This window comes from Nerophis ophidion, linkage group LG12 (assembly GCF_033978795.1).
Source record: "Nerophis ophidion isolate RoL-2023_Sa linkage group LG12, RoL_Noph_v1.0, whole genome shotgun sequence".
Taxonomy (NCBI): Eukaryota; Metazoa; Chordata; class Actinopteri; order Syngnathiformes; family Syngnathidae; genus Nerophis; species Nerophis ophidion.
In genome coordinates, this window is record NC_084622.1 from 55,125,089 (window position 1) to 55,144,009 (window position 18,921).

General features: G+C 40.8%; 2 protein-coding genes across 14 annotated transcripts in view; both read right to left on the minus strand.

The window, feature by feature from the left end:
• Positions 1-9,908, minus strand: part of abcc8 (ATP-binding cassette, sub-family C (CFTR/MRP), member 8) — a 172,171-nt gene extending 162,263 nt beyond the window's left edge. For 8 of the 12 annotated variants that reach the window (XM_061917764.1, XM_061917772.1, XM_061917767.1 and 5 more), the window contains exons 1-3: positions 9,763-9,907; positions 9,469-9,680; positions 4,037-4,199 (exon numbers count right to left, since the gene is read on the minus strand). In XM_061917764.1, the coding sequence (XP_061773748.1) occupies positions 4,037-4,199; positions 9,469-9,489 (184 nt within the window). In that variant the 5' untranslated portion in view covers positions 9,490-9,680; positions 9,763-9,907. Of the gene's footprint in view, positions 1-4,036; positions 4,200-4,681; positions 4,723-9,468; positions 9,681-9,762 lie in introns of those variants that run through there. The other 4 variants (XM_061917768.1, XM_061917766.1, XR_009809066.1 and 1 more) reach the window with 3 other exon arrangements.
• Positions 9,909-16,034: 6,126 nt separating this feature from the next.
• Positions 16,035-18,921, minus strand: part of ush1c (Usher syndrome 1C) — a 33,790-nt gene continuing 30,903 nt past the window's right edge. For both annotated transcript variants that reach the window (XM_061917782.1, XM_061917781.1), the window contains exons 25-27: positions 18,454-18,509; positions 18,213-18,317; positions 16,035-17,569 (exon numbers count right to left, since the gene is read on the minus strand). In XM_061917782.1, the coding sequence (XP_061773766.1) occupies positions 18,224-18,317; positions 18,454-18,509 (150 nt within the window). In that variant the 3' untranslated portion in view covers positions 16,035-17,569; positions 18,213-18,223. The remainder of the gene's footprint in view (positions 17,570-18,212; positions 18,318-18,453; positions 18,510-18,921) is intronic.

Below are 18,921 nucleotides of genomic sequence, written 5' to 3' on the forward strand. Positions count from 1 at the left end.
TGCAGGGCTGAATCATTGTCATGAGAACATCCATCCATCCATCCATTTCCTACCGCTTATTCCCTTTGGGGTCGCGGGGGGGCGCTGGTGCCTATCTCAGCTACAATCGGGCGGAAAGCGTTGTACACCCTGGACAAGTCGCCACCTCATCACAGGGCCAACACAGATAGACAGACAACATTCACACTCACATTCACACACTAGGGATCATTTAGTGTTGCCAATCAATCAAACTATCCCCAGGTGCATGTCTTTGGAGGTGGGAGGAAGCCGGAGTACCCGGAGGGAACCCACAGAGCATGCAAACTCCACAAAAAAAGACCCAAGACCTTCATATTGTGCCACTGTGCTGCCCGAAAAAAATGTCTGTTTTGATTTTGTTGCAATAGTTAATTTGCACAAACAAAAGTATTTATTGAACCATTTTTTGACCATGAATTGATACAAAACATGCATCAAGTAAAATTCAAGTTGTATTTCATAAAGTATAAAAAAACATTTCACACACAAAAAGTGTAGTGTGACGATTTTTTTTGAATGGGGGCACCAAATAAAATGTAGCCTGTTCGAGACCCACATGCAGGGCTGAATCATTGTCATGAGAACATCCATCCATCCATCCATTTCCTACCGCTTATTCCCTTTGGAGTCGCGGGGGGCGCTGGAGCCTATCTCAGCTACAATCGGGCGGAATGCGCCGTACACCCTGGACAAGTCGCCACCTCATCGCAGGGCCAACACAGATAGACAGACAACATTCACACACTAGGGATCATTTAGTGTTGCCAATCAACCTATCCCCAGGTGCATGTCTTTGGAAGTGGGAGGAAGCCGGAGTACCCGGAGGGAACCCACAGAGCATGCAAACTCCACAAAAAAAGACCCAAGACCTTCATATTGTGCCACTGTGCTGCCCGAATAAAATGTCTGTTTTGATTTTGTTGTAATAGTTAATTTGCACAAACAAAAGTACTTATTGAACAATTTTTTGACCGTGAATTGATACAAACATCCATCAAGTAAAATTCAAGTTGTATTTAATAAAGTATAAAAAAACATTCCACACACAAAAAGTGTAGTGTGACGATTTTTTTTGAATGGGGGCACCAAATAAAATGTAGCCTGTTCGAGACCCGCATGCAAGGCTGACTCGTCGTCATGAGAACATCCATCCATCCATTTCCTACCGCTTATTCCCTTTGGGGTCGCGGGGGGCGCTGGTGCCTATCTCAGCTACAATCGGGCAGAATGCAGGGTACACCCTGGACAAGTCGCCACCTCATCACAGGGCCAACACAGATAGACAGACAACATTCACACTCACATTCACACACTAGGGCCAATTTAGTGTTGCCAATCAATCAAACTATCCCCAGGTGCATGTCTTTGGAGGTGGGAGGAAGCCGGAGGGAACCCACAGAGCATGCAAACTCCACAAAAAAAGACCCAAGACCTTCATATTGTGCCACTGTGCTGCCCGAATAAAATGTCTGTTTTGATTTTGTTGCAATAGTTAATTTGCACAAACAAAAGTATTTATTGAACCATTTTTTGACCATGAATTGATACAAAACATGCATCAAATACAATTCAAGTTGTATTTAATAAAGTATAAAAAAACATTTCACACACAAAAAGTGTAGTGTGAAGATTTTTTTTGAATGGGGGCACCAAATAAAATGTAGCCTGTTCGAGACCCACATACAAGGCTGAATCATTGTCATGAGAACATCCATCCATCCATTTCCTACCGCTTATTCCCTTTGGGGTCGCGGGGGGGCGCTGGCGCCTATCTCAGCTACAATCGGGCGGAAAGCGTTGTACACCCTGGACAAGTCGCCACCTCATCGCAGGGCCAACACAGATAGACAGACAACATTCACACTCACATTCACACACTAGGGACAATTTAGTGTTGCCAATCAATCAAACTATCCCCAGGTGCATGTCTTTGGAAGTGGGAGGAAGCCGGAGTACCCGGAGGGAACCCACAGAGCATGCAAACTCCACAAAAAAAGACCCAAGACCTTCATATTGTGCCACTGTGCTGCCCGAATAAAATGTCTGTTTTGATTTTGTTGCAATAGTTAATTTGCACAAACAAAAGTATTTATTGAACCATTTTTTGACCATGAATTGATACAAAACATGCATCAAGTAAAATTCAAGTTGTATTTCATAAAGTATAAAAAAAAATTTCACACACAAAAAGTGTAGTGTGACGATTTTTTTTGAATGGGGGCACCAAATAAAATGTAGCCTGTTCGAGACCCACATGCAAGGCTGAATCATTGTCATGAGAACATCCATCCATCCATCCATTTCCTACCGCTTATTCCCTTTGGAGTCGCGGGGGGGCGCTGGTGCCTATCTCAGCTACAATCGGGCGGAATGCGGCGTACACCCTGGACAAGTCGCCACCTCATCGCAGGGCCAACACAGATAGACAACATTCACACTCACATTCACACACTAGGGCCAATTTAGTGTTGCCAATCAACCTATCCCCAGGTGCATGTCTTTGGAAGTGGGAGGAAGCCGGAGTACCCGGAGGGAACCCACAGAGCATGCAAGCGCCACAAAAAAAGACCCAAGACCTTCATATTGTGCCACTGTGCTGCCCGGATAAAATGTCTGTTTTGATTTTGTTGCAATAGTTAATTTGCACAAACAAAAGTATTTATTGAACCATTTTTGACCATGAATTGATACAAAACATGCATCAAGTAAAATTCAAGTTGTATTTAATAAAGTATAAAAAAAACATTTCACACACAAAAAGTGTAGTGTGACGATTTTTTTTGAATGGGGGCACCAAATAAAATGTAGCCTGTTCGAGACCCACATGCTGGGTTGACTCGTCGTCATGAGAACATCCATCCATCCATTTCCTACCGCTTATTCCCTTTGGGGTCGCGGGGGGGCGCTGGCGCCTATCTCAGCTACAATCGGGCGGAATGCGCCGTACACCCTGGACAAGTCGCCACCTCATCACAGGGCCAACACAGATAGACAGACAACATTCACACTCACATTCACACACTAGGGATCATTTAGTGTTGCCAATCAACCTATCCCCAGGTGCATGTCTTTGGAGGTGGGAGGAAGCCGGAGTACCCGGAGGGAACCCACAGAGCATGCAAACTCCACACAGAAAGACCCAAGACCTTCATATTGTGCCACTGTGCTGCCCGAATAAAATGTCTGTTTTGATTTTCTTGTAATAGTTAATTTGCACAAACAAAAGTATTTATTGAACCATTTTTGGACCATGAATTGATACAAAACATGCATCAAGTAAAATTCAAGTTGTATTTAATAAAGTAAATATTTCACACAAAAAAGTGTAGTGTGAAGATCTTTTTGAATGGGGGCACCAAATAAAATGTAGCCTGTTCGAGACCCACATGCAGGGCTGACTCGTCGTCATGAGAACATCCATCCATCCATTTCCTACCGCTTATTCCCTTTGGGGTTGCGGGGGGCGCTGGTGCCTATCTCAGCTACAATCGGGCAGAATGCAGGGTACACCCTGGACAAGTCGCCACCTCATCACAGGGCCAACACCGATAGACAGACAACATTCACACTCACATTCACACACTAGGGATCATTTAGTGTTGCCAATCAACCTATCCCCAGGTGCATGTTTTTGGAAGTGGGAGGAAGCCGGAGTACCCGGAGGGAACCCACAGAGCATGCAAACGCCACAAAAAAAGACCCAAGACCTTCATATTGTGCCACTGTGCTGCCCGAATAAAATGTCTGTTTTGATTTTGTTGCAATAGTTAATTTGCACAAACAAAAGTATTTATTGAACCTTTTTTGACCATGAATTGATACAAAACATGCATCAAGTAAAATTCAAGTTGTATTTAATAAAGTATAAAAAAAAATTTCACACACAAAAAGTGTAGTGTGACGATTTTTTTTGAATGGGGGCACCAAATAAAATGTAGCCTGTTCGAGACCCGCATGCAGGGCTGACTCGTCGTCATGAGAACATTTGTTTGTGTATTTAGGGGCCGACACTCACCGATGAAGAGGATGGGGAAGGTGATGAAGAGGAGGAAGACGTGCGGCCCCACGTTGAGTGCGTCCAGGAAGCAGCCATTGTTCAGGACGCCCCCGTCCACGTTGTAGGCGGCTGAGTTATTCTCGCTCCCACAGAACGCCAAGGACATGGTGGAACTGGAACTCTGCAGGGAGCCAGCGCCAGGGAGGGGGAGGAGGGGGGGAGGAAGATGATGGGGGTGGGGGGGTATCAGAGACAAGAGACGGACAGATTTGACAAAAGCAGCATGGTGTCTGAAGGAAACACTGACAGCCTCTTCAGCAGATCCTGACTATTCCCTCCCTCTCAAATCCGGCTTGCATAAATATTGGAACCAGTGACAAAGTGTGGGGGGGGGGGGGGGGGGGGGGGTCCAATGTAATCCAGTAGATCCTAGTCCTCCTCTCCAGTTAAAGGGGTCATGATGGTGAGGAACATCCGTATCCTGTCTACATGCGACTGCACACATCCTTTGTAAAAGTCAGCCTTCAGTCTTCGCTTCACTGGAATGCATTGACACTCTCACATGGCTCACACACTAAAACACACACACACACACGCACCTTCTCTCTCTCTCACACACACACACACACACACGGAGCGCGGCGGCAGCATTCTGCAGCGCACCTGCTATTCCTGTCTCTTTGCAGACCGTGCACTGCGACCTTGGGAGAGACGGCGGCAGGAGGGGCTGGACGAGCGAGCCGGGAAAAGGTGTAGGAGGGTGAGAATGAAGGGGGAGGGAGTATGGAGAGAGAGAGAGGATAGGGATGGCGGGATGGAGGAGGAGGGGGGGTTTGATGTGAAGAGCAAACGCAAGAAAATCCTGGAATATAAATCTCACCCCAATTTTAGGAGTTATACAACTGCACCCCCCATTCATTCATTCACCGTCTCACATTTACACCAAAGTCAATAAATGTGTTCAACATGAATGGCATACATGTTCAGCCAATGGCTGAGCTCCTGTTTTGCAGGGTCAGCAATAATCCAAACAGGACACACAGACTGATGGCTTTTTTAATGTATTTTTTACTCACACTTATGTGAGTAAAAAGTTCATTCTTTGGGGCGTCACGTGGAAGAGGGGTTAGTGCAGGGGTGTCGAACTCAAATACAAAGTGGGCCAAAATTTTAAACTGAACAAAGCCGCGGGCCAAGGTTGAACAAATTAACCTTTTAATAGGGACCCAAACAAGTTTTGCATTGAATATTGAACAAGCGAGACTTATATAACTTTACAGTGACATGCAAAATCGAGTTTCAAATAATACTAATATATTAAAAATAGCAATGGCATATCAAATCAAATTTAAATACAAATTTAATGCCTCTTTTCTATTTGCAGCCTTCTCAGGTAAATATCAAGATAAACTTTTCCCACAGGCTAATAATAAATGTTTGTATTGTAGCGTCCAGGAAGAGGTAGTACTGCAGGGGTTCTGTGTATTTGTTCTGTTGTGTTTATGATGTGTTACAGTGCGGATGTTCTCCCGAAATCTGCTTGTCATTCTCGATAGTGTTGGTTCACAGTCTGGCGCATATTTGTAACAGTCTTAAAGGGGAACATTATCACAATGTCAAAAGGGTTGAAAACAATAAAAATCAGTTCCCAGTGCTTGTTGTATTTTTTGAAGTTTTTTGCAAATTTTACCGGTCCCGGAATATCCTAAATAAAGCTTTAAAGTGCCTTATTTTCGCTACCTTCGAAACCACTATCCATTTCCTGTGACGTCATACAGGGCTGACAATACAAACAACATAGCGGTTACCACAGCAAGCTACAGCGACATTAGCTCGGATTTCAGCGGCTTAAGCGATTCAAAAGATTACGCATGTATTGAAACAGATGGTCGGAGTATGGAGGCAGATAGCGAAAACGAAATTGAAGAAGAAATTGAAGCTATTGAGCGAATAGCTATTGACGCTATTCGGCCATAGCGTGGGTGTACCGAATGAAGTGGCCCATAGCATGGCTGCTTTATTAGCATCGCCGGTAAAATGTGCAGCCCAAACGATCAGGACTTTCGCATCTTGTGACACTAGAGCAACTTAAATCCGTCGATTGGTAAGTGTTTGTTTCGCATTAAATGTGGGTATCTAGTTTCAAATGTACATACAGCTAGTGTAAATAGCATGTTAGCATCGATCAGCGTAGCATGTTAGCATCGATTAGCTGGCAGTCATGCCGTGACCAAATATGTCTGATTAGCACATAAGTCACAACGTCAACAAAACTCACCTTTGTGATTTAGTTGACTTAATCGTTGCAAATGCATCTGCAGGTTATCCCATACATCTCTGTGCCATGTCTGTCTTAGCATCGCCGGTAAAATGTGCAGACACTCTGGCAAATTCAATGGGCGTCTGGCGGCAGATTCTTGCCAGTGGTGCACTTGAATCCCTCCCTGTTAGTGTTGTTACACCCTCTGACAACACACCGATGAAGCATGATGTCTCCAAGGTTCCAAAAAATAGTCGAAAAAATGGAAAATAACAGAGCTGAGACCCGGTGTTTGTAATGTGAAAATGAAAATGGCAGGTGTGTTACCTCGGTGACGTCACTTTCTGACGTCATCGCTAAAAGACCGATAAACAGAAAGGCGTTTAATTTGCCAAAATTCACCCATTTAGAGTCGGAAATCGGTAAAAAAATACATGGTCTTTTTGCCGCAACATCAAGGTATATATTGACGCTTGCATAGGTTTGGTGATAATGTTCCCCTTTAAAGTTGTTTATACGGCCACCCTCAGTGTGACATGTATGGCTGTTGACCAAGCTTTCATTGCATTAGCGTTGTGGTGTGTGTAAAGCCACATATATCATGTGACTAGGCCGGCACGCTGTTTCGACGTAGGAAAAGCGGACGTGACGAAGGTTTTAGAAGACGCTCAGGCAGTGCCTTTAGGCACGCCCCCAATATTGTTGTCCAGGTGGGAATCGGGAGAAATTTGGAGAATGGTTGCCCCTGTGATTTTCGTGAAGGGCACTGAATTGGGAGTCTCCCTGGAAAATGGGGGGGGGGGGTTATAGAGCGACACCGCCATTGTATAATACCAGCGGGCCAGCTCTAATGTAATTTGATATTGCCTCAAGGGCCAAATGAAAATACAAGGCGGGCCAAATTTGGCCCTCGGGCCAGAGTTTGACACCCATGATATAAGCCCTCTAGATCACTAAGATCTTCTGAGACCAATCTGTTTCGGTTCCCAGAGTAAACTCAATCAAGGAGAGCATCATTTAGTCACTATGCAACATCCATCCATCCATCCATCCATCCATTTTCTACCGCTTATTCCCTTTTGGGGTGGCGGGGGGCAATCGGGCGGAACAAATAGCTGAATAAATTTCCTGAAGATGTCTGACTTTCCCCACTCTGACTAATTTTAAAACTAGACCAAAAACTTTTATGTTCACCTTAGCTTTCAGCTAAATCTTTTAATATTTTAACTTTAACGTCCGCACTGTTTTTATTTTTTTCGTCTGCATTTTAATTTGGTTTTTATTTTCTTTCATTTCACTCTGTTGTCTGTGAAGCACTTAGAGTCTGCGGTGATTGGACCCCCCACCCAAAAAAGTATAATTTTAACATGTAACATGCCTCTTAAAAAGAAAAACAAACTTAAAGTAAGACATGTTATACAATAGAGCAGTGGTTCTCAACCTTTATTCAGTGATGTACCCCCTGTGAACATGTTTTTAATTCAAGTACACCTTAATCAGAGCAAAGTATTTTTGGTTGAAAAAAAAAGAGATAAAGAAGTAAAATACAGCACCGTGTCATCAGTTCTGATTTTTAAATTGTATAACAGTGCAAAATATTGCTCATTGTAGTGGTCTTTCTTGAACTATTTGAAAAAAAAGGTATAAAATAACTTAAAACTTGTTGAAAAATAAACAAGGGATTCAATTATAAATAAAGATTTCTACACATAAACGTATCATCAACTTAAAGTGCCCTCTTTGGGGATTGTAATAGAGATCCATCTGGATTCATGAACTTCATTCTAAACATTTCTTCCCAAAAAATTAATCTTTAACATCAATATTTATGGAACATGTCCACAAAAGAATCTATCTGTCAACACTGAATATTGCATTGTTGTATCTTTTCTCCACAGTTTATGAACTTACATTCATATTTTGTTGAAGTATTATTCAATAAATATATTTATAAAGGATTTTTGAATTGTTGCTATTTTTCAATAAATAAATTTATGAAGGATTTTTGAATTGTTGCTATTTTTAGAATATTTTTTAAAATCTCACATACCCCTTAGCATACCTTCAAGTACCCTCAAGGGTCCGCGTACCCCCATTTGAGAACCACTGTTGTATAGTATAGTGTAGTGCAGTGGCTCTTAACCTTGTTGGAGGTACCGAACCCCATTAGTTTCATATGCACATTCACCGAACCCTTCTTAGTGAAAAATAAAAATAAAAAAATGTTTTAATTCAAGACAAAGTTATGTGTTTTGGGTAACACTTTAGTATGAGGAACATATTCTAAGTAACAAAGACTTAATTTAGAGGTTGTTGGACACTAGGCGAACATACGCTAAGTCAGTGGTTCTCAAACTTTTTTCAGTGATGTACCCCCTGTGAACATGTTTTTAATTCAAGTACCCCCTAATCAGAGGAAAGCATTTTTGGTTGAAAAAAAAGAGATAAAGAAGTAAAATACAGCACTATGTTATCAGTTTCTGATTTATTAAATTGTATAACAGTGCAAAAATATTGCTCATTTGTAGTGGTCTTTATTGAACTAGTTGGAAAAAAAGATATAAAAATAACTAAAAACTTGTTGAAAAATAAACAAGTGATTCAATTATAAATAAAGATTTCTACACATAGAAGTAATCATCAACTTAAAGTGCCCTCTTTGGGGATTGTAATAGAGATCCATCTGGATTCATGAACTTAATTCTAAAAATGTCTTCCCCAAAAATTAATCTTTAACATCAATATTTATGGAGCATGTCCACAAAAAATCTAGCTGTCAACACTGAATATTGCATTTTTGCAATTCTTTTCACAGTTTATGAACTTACATTCATATTTTGTTGAAGTATTATTCAATAAATATATTTATAAAGGATTTTTGAATTATTTCTATTTTTACAATATTTTTAAAAAATCTCACGTACCCCTTGGCATACCTTCAAGTACCCCCAGGGGTCCGCGTGCCCCCATTTGAGAACCACTGGTATAGTATAGTGCCTTTGGACACTCTGGCATTTAGGCCAAAATGACAGAGAATTATCTTCATCGTCATCAAATCCGCCTTAATCTGCATACAACTTCTTTGTATGCTTGTATAAAAAAAAAAGCACATTTTGAGAATAATGCCCACTAATGATAACAACACACACCAATGCAGTGCGGATTAGGCAGCAGGTGGTCTGGCACTTACCGCTTTGTATCGTGAGATCATGGCAGGAGCTCCTCAACGCTGGCACATCCGTCACTTCCGAGAGAGAGAAGAGGAATAATCTCCCCAAAGTGCACTCTGTCATGAGCTCGGAGGGCCGGCCGAACGTCCGGTCGTGATTCCCCGGGACACGAGCGGCGCCGGACGGCTGGGGATGCGCGGAGCTGTCCGTGGTGCTGAAGCTGGGTCATACGCTGGGGTGAAGGATGACAAGGAGTCAGAAGGGGGTTAGAAGGGGGTTAGGAGGGGGGGTTGAGGTATTCAACCCAGGCTCACCTTTTGATCCCGCTCATGAACTGGCCAACAAAAGCAGGTCGACGCAACTGTGCAAATGGCAGCCAGACACAAGTCACGTATGCAGCAAGCGTGGAGATGGTTCCACTGTGGATTATGTAACTGGAAAGTGGGTTTGATGATGCACACATTACTACACGGGGGACTGTTTAACCTAATTTTTGAAATGCAATTGCTTATACGACTACATTATAAGAGAAGTAAAATAAGTGCACGACGTGTGAGACTTGCCAGCTGCAGTAAATATGACGGATTTGTATTCAAGCAGGCCTTTAAAAAGGAGCGCGGTTGCCCCCTGTGGACATTCTTCTGCACAACTTTTAACTGATTAGAACTGATAGGCACAGCAGAGGAATACATCCATTTTCTACCACCGGGTGCTCTGGCGCCTATCTCAGCTACAATCCAGCGGAAGGCGGCGTACACCCTGGACAAGTCGCCACCTCATTGTAGGGACAACACAGATAGACAGACACACTCACATTCACACACTAGGGCCAATGTAGTGTTGCAAATCAACCTATCCCCAGGTGCATGTCTTTGGAAGTGGGAGGAAGCCGGAGTACCCGGAGGGAACCCACGCAGTCACGGGGAGAACATGCAAACTCCACACAGAAAGATCCCAAGCCTGGATTTGAACCCACGACTGCAGGACCTTCGTATTGTGAGGCAGATGCACTAACCCCTCTTCCACCGTGAAGCCCAGTCTAGCGCCTATCTCAGCTACAATCCAGCAGAAGGCGGCATATACCCTGGACAAGTCGCCACCTCATCGCAGGGCCAACACAGATAGACAGACAACATTCACACTCACATTCACACACTAGGGCCAATTTTAGTGTTGCCAATCAACCTATCCCCAGGTGCATGTCTTTGGAGGTGGGAGGAAGCCGGAGTACCCGGAGGGAACCCACGCATTCACGGGGAGAACATGCAAACTCCACACAGAAAGATCCCGAGCCCGGGATTGGACCCAGGACTGCAGGACCTTCGTATCCCGAGGCAGACGCACCAACCACTCTTCCACCGTGAAGCCCCAGAGGAATAAAAACATTACAAAACTACTGTGGGGACCAAATTCAATGGAAACTAGGTTACTTTCAAACATATCTCTGATTGTGTCATTTACACCAACAATAAATAATATCTGAATTAACTTTAAATTAACATTTTTTTGCCAGAAATTACCCTATTAACAGTATGGATACCAAGGGTTCAGTTCAGTTTCAGTTTATGTCAAACATGCACACAATACACCATTCCAGTTGTTTCATTACAGCACGTCCGAAAAAGAGTAAGAAGAAGCAGAGCTTAATTAATCCTACCCCTTTTCATACCATAACTATTTTATACGGTTTTCTTGTTCCTTGTAACAGAACAGTGAACAAATAAATAATAAATAATATACCATAGTAAGCATACAAATATTAAATACATAAATAATGTTTGTCTGGGAAAAAAAAGACGAAAAAAAGATAGTACACCCTGTGATGATACCTTGTGCCAACTCGATGTACAGTGGGGCAAAAAAGTATTTAGTCAGCCACCGATTGTGCAAGTTCTCCCACTTAAAATGATGACAGAGGTCTGTAATTTTCATCATAGGTACACTTCAACTGTGAGAGACAGAATGTGGGAAAAAAATCCAGGAATTCACATTGTAGGGAATTTTAAAGAATGTATTTGTAAATTATGGTGGAAAATAAGTATTTGGTCAAAAATTCTAAGCTCTCACTGATGGAAGGAGGTTTTGGCTCAAAATCTCACGATACATGGCCCCATTCATTCTTTCCTTAACACGGATCAATCATCCTGTCCCCTTAGCAGAAAAACAGCCCCAAAGGATGATGTTTCCACCCCCATGCTTCACAGTAGGTTTGGTGTTCTTGGGATGCAACCCAGTATTCTTCTTCCTCCAAACACGACGAGTTGAGTTTATACCAAAATAAATACATGGATGATACAGCAGAGGATTGGGAGAATGTCATGTGGTCAGATGAAACCAAAATAGAACTTTTTGGTATAAAGTCAACTTGTCGTGTTTGGAGGAAGAAGAATACTGAGTTGCATCCCAAGAACACCATACCTACTTTGAAGCATGGGGGTGGAAACATCATGCTTTGGGGCTGTTTTTCTGCTAAGGGGACAGGACGATTGATCCGTGTTAAGGAAAGAATGAATGGGGCCATGTATCGTGACATTTTGAGCCAAAACCTCCTTCCATCAGTGAGAGCTTTGAATGGTTGACCAAATACTTATTTTCCATCATAATTTACAAATAAATTATTCAAAATTCCTACAATGTGAATTCCTGGATTTTTTTTTCCCACATTCTGTCTCTCACAGTTGAAGTGTACCTATGATGAAAATTAGAGACCTCTGTCATCATTTTAAGTGGGAGAACTTGCACAATCGGTGGCTGACTAAACACTTTTTTGCCCTACTGTAGCTGCCAGATGAGACCCTCCTACTGAAATTGTTGTATTAACCAGCAACGAGGTTTCTGCATTGCACAAGTTGAACAAACCTTGGTGTGGCGGTGCACTTTTACACCAGAGGCCGCACATGAGTCGGGCCAGGGCCACATGTCCTTCTTTTGCCCCATCCAGATAAACTTCTGGGCCATCAACCTTGCAGAAGCTTTTTTCTGCCAGGAAGGGAGAGGCCGTGGATCGCTTCAAAAACAGCACACCGCCAACCAACAGAAACCAGGGGCCTACGCTGGTCAGTTGAGAGATCACACCACAACCTGACCCGAGTCAGCAACCGCAACTTCTTCCTCTGAGGGCCTGTATTTCGCGATCAGAGGCCTGTTCCTGTTTCAGGACTGTCCAGAAAGGGTCTATGGCAGGGGTGCCCATTACGTCGATCGCGAGCTACCAGTCGACCGCGGGGGGTGTGTCAGTCGATCTCCAGCCAGGCTTTTAAAAAAAATAGACCTAAAAATTAGTGATCATCAATCTTCACCAAGACGTCACTTAAATGATATTCACAGTACCGGAGGGTCTTGTGAGATGACGCTGGCTGCTGCAAGATCATTATTATGAAAATATGACCGAGAGGAAGGCGAGAAACACTTTTCATTTCAACAGACTCTCGCGCCGTACCTTCCGTCAAAACTCTAAAGGCCGACTGCACATTTCCTATCTTCACAATAAAAGCCCTGCTTCATGCTGCCTGCGCTAACTAAATACAGAGTCTCGGAAAACTGGCGTGCACAAGCGATCCCTCAGAAAGCTGGCGTGCACATCACTTGTGCACGCCAGCTTTCCGAGACTCTTATTTTGTTAGCGCAGGCAGCATGAAGCAGGGCTTTTATTGTGAAGATAGGAAATGTGCAGTCGGCCTTTAGAGTTTTGACGGAAGGGACGGCGCGAAAGTCTGTTGAAATAAAAAGTGTTTCTCGCCTTCCTCTCTGTCATTTTTTCATAATAATGAACTGGCAGCAGCCAGCGTCATCTCACAAGACCCTCGGGTGCCGTGAATGTCAATCAAGCAAGCTACGGAATTTGCCGCCAATGTTTTTCTTGTAAAGTGTATGGAAGCTGGATGAATTAAATGCCAAAAACCAACCACTTTCATGTGGTGTTGTACAGAAAGGACAACTTTTTTTCTCCTCCATTTGAAAATGTGGGCGTTATCATCATTACTGTCTGATTCCAATCAATGCAAGTCATCAGAATCAGGTAATACACCAACTTATATTCTTGTCTTCGTGAAAGAAAGACATCTATATGTGTTACACATGCTTGTATTATCATTAAACACATTTAACTTGTTTACAAAAATGTCTCTTTCATAAATAAATAAATATAAATGATATATATAAATGAGGTAGATCCCCTCGAGTTGGTCAATTGAAAAGTAGCTCGCCTGCAGAGAAAGTGTGGGCACCCCTGCTCTATGGCAAACAGCAGCCAGCTCTTTGAGTCCGCACTCACTGCCGCTACTAAGAGCAGGCCTTGGCGTTTACTGACCACATTGTAGCTGCAGGGAGAGCGGAACTGCTTAGCCTTGACACCAAAACATGCGTTGAAGTAGCACAACCTGTGGGACATTAACACTTAGTCTTTTTAATCGGTAAAATAGCATTATATCACAGTGGCCTCTTAGTACCACAACCACAACACAGAATATCTGTCCCTGAGCAAAAAGTGTTCCACCGGAAATTTCTAACCCTAAAAAAAGTTATGTGGCTGAATTACGTAAACCCATTACAGTACATACATGTACTGTATATCAGGGGTCACCAACCTTTTTGAAACCAAGAGCTACTTCTTGGGTACTGATTAATGCGAAGGGCTACCAGTTTGATACACACTTAAATAAATTGCCAGAAATAGCCAATTTGCTCAATTTACCTTTAATAAATAGATCTAGATATATATGACAAAAAGGGTATTTCTGTCTGTCATTCCGTCGTACATTTTTTTTCCTTTTACGGAAGGTTTTTTTGTAGAGAATAAATTATGAAAAAACACTTAACTGAATGGTTTAAAAGAGGAGAAAACACAAAAAAAATGAAAGTTAAATTTTGAAACATAGTTTAAATTCAATTTCGACTCTTTAAAATTCAAAATTCAACCGAAAAAAATGAAGAGAAAAACTAGATAATTCAAATCTTTTTGAAATGATTAAAACAAAATATTTATGGAACATCATTAGTAATTTTTCCTGATTACGATTAATTTTAGAATTTTGATGACATGTTTTAAATAGGATAAAATCCAATCTGCACTTTGTTAGAATATATAACAAATTGAACAAAGCTATATTTCTAACAAAGACAAATCATTATTTTTTCTAGATTTTCCAGAAGAAAAATTTTAAAAGAAATTCAAAACTTTGAAATAAGATTTAAATTTGATTCTACAGACGTTCTAGATTTGCCAGAATATTTTTTTTATTTTGATCATAAGTTTGAAGAAATATTTCACAAAAATTCTTCGTCGAAAAAACTGAAGCTAAAATGAAGAATTAAATTAAAATGTATTTATCATTCTTTACAATAAAATAAAAAAAATACTTAAACATTGATTTAAATTGATAGGAAAGAAGAGGAAGGAATTTAAAAAGGTATATGTGTTTAAAAATCCTAAAATCATTTTTAAGGTTGAATTGTTTTCCTCTAAAATTGTCTTTCTGAAAGTTATAAGAAGCAAAGTAAAAAAATAAATGAATGTATTGAAACAAGTGAAGACCAAGTCTTTAAAATATTTTCTCGGATTTTCAAATTCTATTCGAGTTTTGTCTCTCTTTGAATTAAAAATGTAGAGCAAAGCGAGACCAGCTTGCTAGTAAATAAATCAAATTTAAAAAATAGAGGCAGCTCACTGGTAAGTGCTGCTATTTGAGCTATTTTTAGAACAGGCCAGCGGGCGACTCATCCGGTCCTTACGGGCTACTTGGTGCCCGCGGGGACCGCGTTGGTGACCCCTGTTGTATATGCACACACACACATCTTCCATCCATACAATACATATTTATTCATACAATTCTGGAAGTAAAAGTGTAGTAATGAATATATTAAGTATGTGAATAAAAAAGTATCTAAATAAATTTGTTGGAAAAAAATCACAGTTTTTTATATTATTTATACCATCTCATTCAGAGTGCTTGTGTGCTCAGGTTTACAAAGTTATTTTTTACACGTAATCGAAGAATGCAATTATTTTGTTTACGTCTGCATACTAATTTCTTACCAAATTGAAGAGGGAGGTTTGCCAAACATGTAAAAATACAGTACAACCTGCCATTGGGCCCAATTTTTGCGGGTAATAGCTAATATCTTTCATATGGATGCGCTCGCACACACGTAGAAACGCAATTACTATTACACAATTTACGACCTTCTTTTTCCACACACCAGAGCATTGGTTGTAACGTCAAAACAATAATTTGTACCAAAAAAAAAAAAAAAAAAAAAGAATAGAGAATTTACATGATGAGGAAATTAACAGAGATACTTCGGCTTGCATTAATTTAAGCAAGATATAACCAACCGACTAAACAACAAAAATAACTGAACCCCCCTGTCTCCCACATGAAATATATGAAGTATACACAATAAAACATTGAATCCTAAAAGTATGGGAGCATTCGTCTCCTACCTTGTTTACTTTGCGTTTGGACTATTGGGTATTTAGAATTGAACCTTAGATACACTGCAGGTGAAAGTTTTGACACTCCTGCTTTAGATTAATTGTAGCTTGCAACTATAACGTTGAGGAATGGCCAGAGCAAAGCAGTATATATCCAGTGATAATTCCTTTATTACAATTGATAGAGTGGAATTGACTTAAAATTGGTCACGTCTTTTTTCCCCACAGACCAATGAAACACATACCCTAGATCCGGGGTCACCAACCTTTTTGAAACCAAGAGTTACGTCTTGGGTACTGAATAATGCGAAGGGCCACCAGTTTGATACACACTTAAATAAATAGCCCGAAATAGCCAATTTGCTCAATTTACCTTTAACTCTATGTTATTATTAATAATTAATGATATTTATATTTGTGGAAACACTGATTATCTTAATGATTTCTCACAATAAATGTATATAGAAACAGATAAATATCAATATGCAACACTTTATTTTTATATTTTCTCTAAGTGCACATTTTTCAAATTGAACATTTTCAAATGATCACTTCTTAGACAGTCTTGTGAAATCACAATATCCCATTTCAACTAGCTAGCCACTAACATTTTTTAACAAATCATGAATTACTTTGGACCATGTTTGTACAAATAATAACTCATGTAAAATACAAAAGTCAACTCTCAAATTTTTAAATAAATCATGTCACACTTTCAACTGGCCACCAACTCCGTTATGTTTCTTTGTCAATTAGTGGGAAGCCTGGCATTGCATGCTGTTAACTTGTGTGTTGTACTCTGGTGTGTAACTTGACACTGCAACTCTGAGTGAGTCTTGCAGATGTGCGTCAGTGAGGCGTGTTCTGTGTTTGTTCTTGATGAAGTTCATGTCAGAAAAGGCTGATTCACAAAGATAAGTTGAACCAAACAGGCTTGCAACCTTCATAGCTGCTGCGCATACACCACTGTACTTTTCTGTGTCAACAAGGCACCAAAAGTTTGGTGCAGCCTGGTGGGATTTAAATTTTAAATTGTCAGGAAAGAAGAGGATGGAATTTAATAGGTAAAAAATCATTTTTAAGGTTGTATGTTTTTTCTAAAATTGTCTTTCTGAAAGTTATAAGAAGCAAAGTAAAAATACTAATGAATTAATTTAAACAAGTGAAGACCAAGTCTTTAAAATATTTTCTTGGATTTTCAAATTCTATTTGAGTTTTGTCTTTCTTAGAATTAAAAATGTCAGGCAAAGCGAAACCAGCTTGCTAGTAAATAAATACAATTTAAAAAATAGAGGCAGCTCACTGGTAAGTGCTGCTATTTGAGCTATTTTTAGAACAGGCCAGCGGGTGACTCATCTGGTCCTTACGGGCACCGCATTGGTGACCCCTGCCCAAGATCCTGTTTCCATATAACGCAGAAGGCTTCATGACCATGGCTCACAGCGGCGAAAGGGATTACTGGAGTAAAATGAAATATTGATCAAAACATCCTTCACAGATAAAGACAAAGAATGCAGTATATTGACAAGATCTTTTTTCTTAAATTTGCCATGCAAAGTAAGAACCAAAGAGAGACCGATATAGCTGAAAAAGATCAGTAAAGTGTGATGTGGTGTCCTGAGGGAATCTTCAACATTTTAAAGCTCCTTCTTCTTAATCAGACTGGTTGGTGGAATTAGAAGAATGTTCTGTTGGAGAGAAAATGCAGTTTTTACTGGTAAAGAATATAAAGGTAAGCATGTAGACAACCACACAACAATCACAAGCATATGAGGTCAAGCACAACACTTTAAGGCAGAAACTTGAGTCCAGAGTTGATTACTATTCTTGCAAGACTGCAGAACTTCGCCCTGCAGTGCCACTTAGTGGCAACACATGCTAGAACATGTCACAGTCCCGAGGAACAACATCGATCAGAACAACTGCTGAAGGCTGGCAGGAGTCCTGCGCTGCTTTATGAGCGTCCGTGACCTGATGACACAGGACAATAGCACACAGGCCACGTGTGTGTTTATATACACTAGCTGGCAGATATATGACGGGAAGGGTCAATGATCACATTAGCTTTACAATGTCTGAATAGCTTGTATCTATCTAAAGACATCGCCTCCAGGCTGTCTTTCTTTCACAGAAAAAGACTATTCTGCGTACTCACTGCAGCAGGAATAAATAACACTGCCAGTTTGTACTAAACATACTCTCAATTTGTTCCTCATGACTGACAGTCACATGTGTGTATGTGGGGGGAAAAAAAACAAAAAAAAAACAAATGTCACAGCAAACATCCACTCTGCCGTGCAGACGGGGAAGTTTGAAAAGGGATCCAGTTACCGAGTGCAGAGTTAGGCTTGAAGCAGGTAGCCGTGCCTGTACAGCGTGGCACTGCCTTCAAGCACCTTTCTGTTCACAGTGGGACTGACTGATGCTGATTTAGGGCTGCACACACACGTGCAAACACACAAACTGCAGTCAAATTCTACGCCTGGATCACATACAGTAGATTATTGACAGAAAGACCAACACGGATATTACATGACAATTGTCACTGACGGAATGGAAAATTAATACTTACACTTCATCCTCATATTCTTTTGGGGGCGACACTGCAATCACAACATCAATCCAGTCCTGAAAGTGAGGACAAAACGATTTACATCAGGGGTCTCCAACCTTTTTTTCTCCTGAGAGCTCCTTTTACGAAAGAAAAATGTACTACTTTTTGTAATGTTTTTAACCTAAACAAAGGGAATAAGCTTGTTTGTATTTTTAATAAAATGTTGCCATCCACAACTCACAATTTGTATGAAAAAAATCATCAACAAAAAAATGTGCATCTTGTATTTTAGAATGCTATTCTTTCGAGTACAGGATTTTTTTCAAACACCATTTCAGTTACTTTGACATAAAGAACGGTGTTTGTGTTTTATTTATATGACTGGCGACATGAACATTCGTACTTAAATCAGGAGGCAGATCTCCACTGAAACACTACATTCTTTTTAATGATGCTGTTTTGTGGTTAATTGTCAATAAATATGGC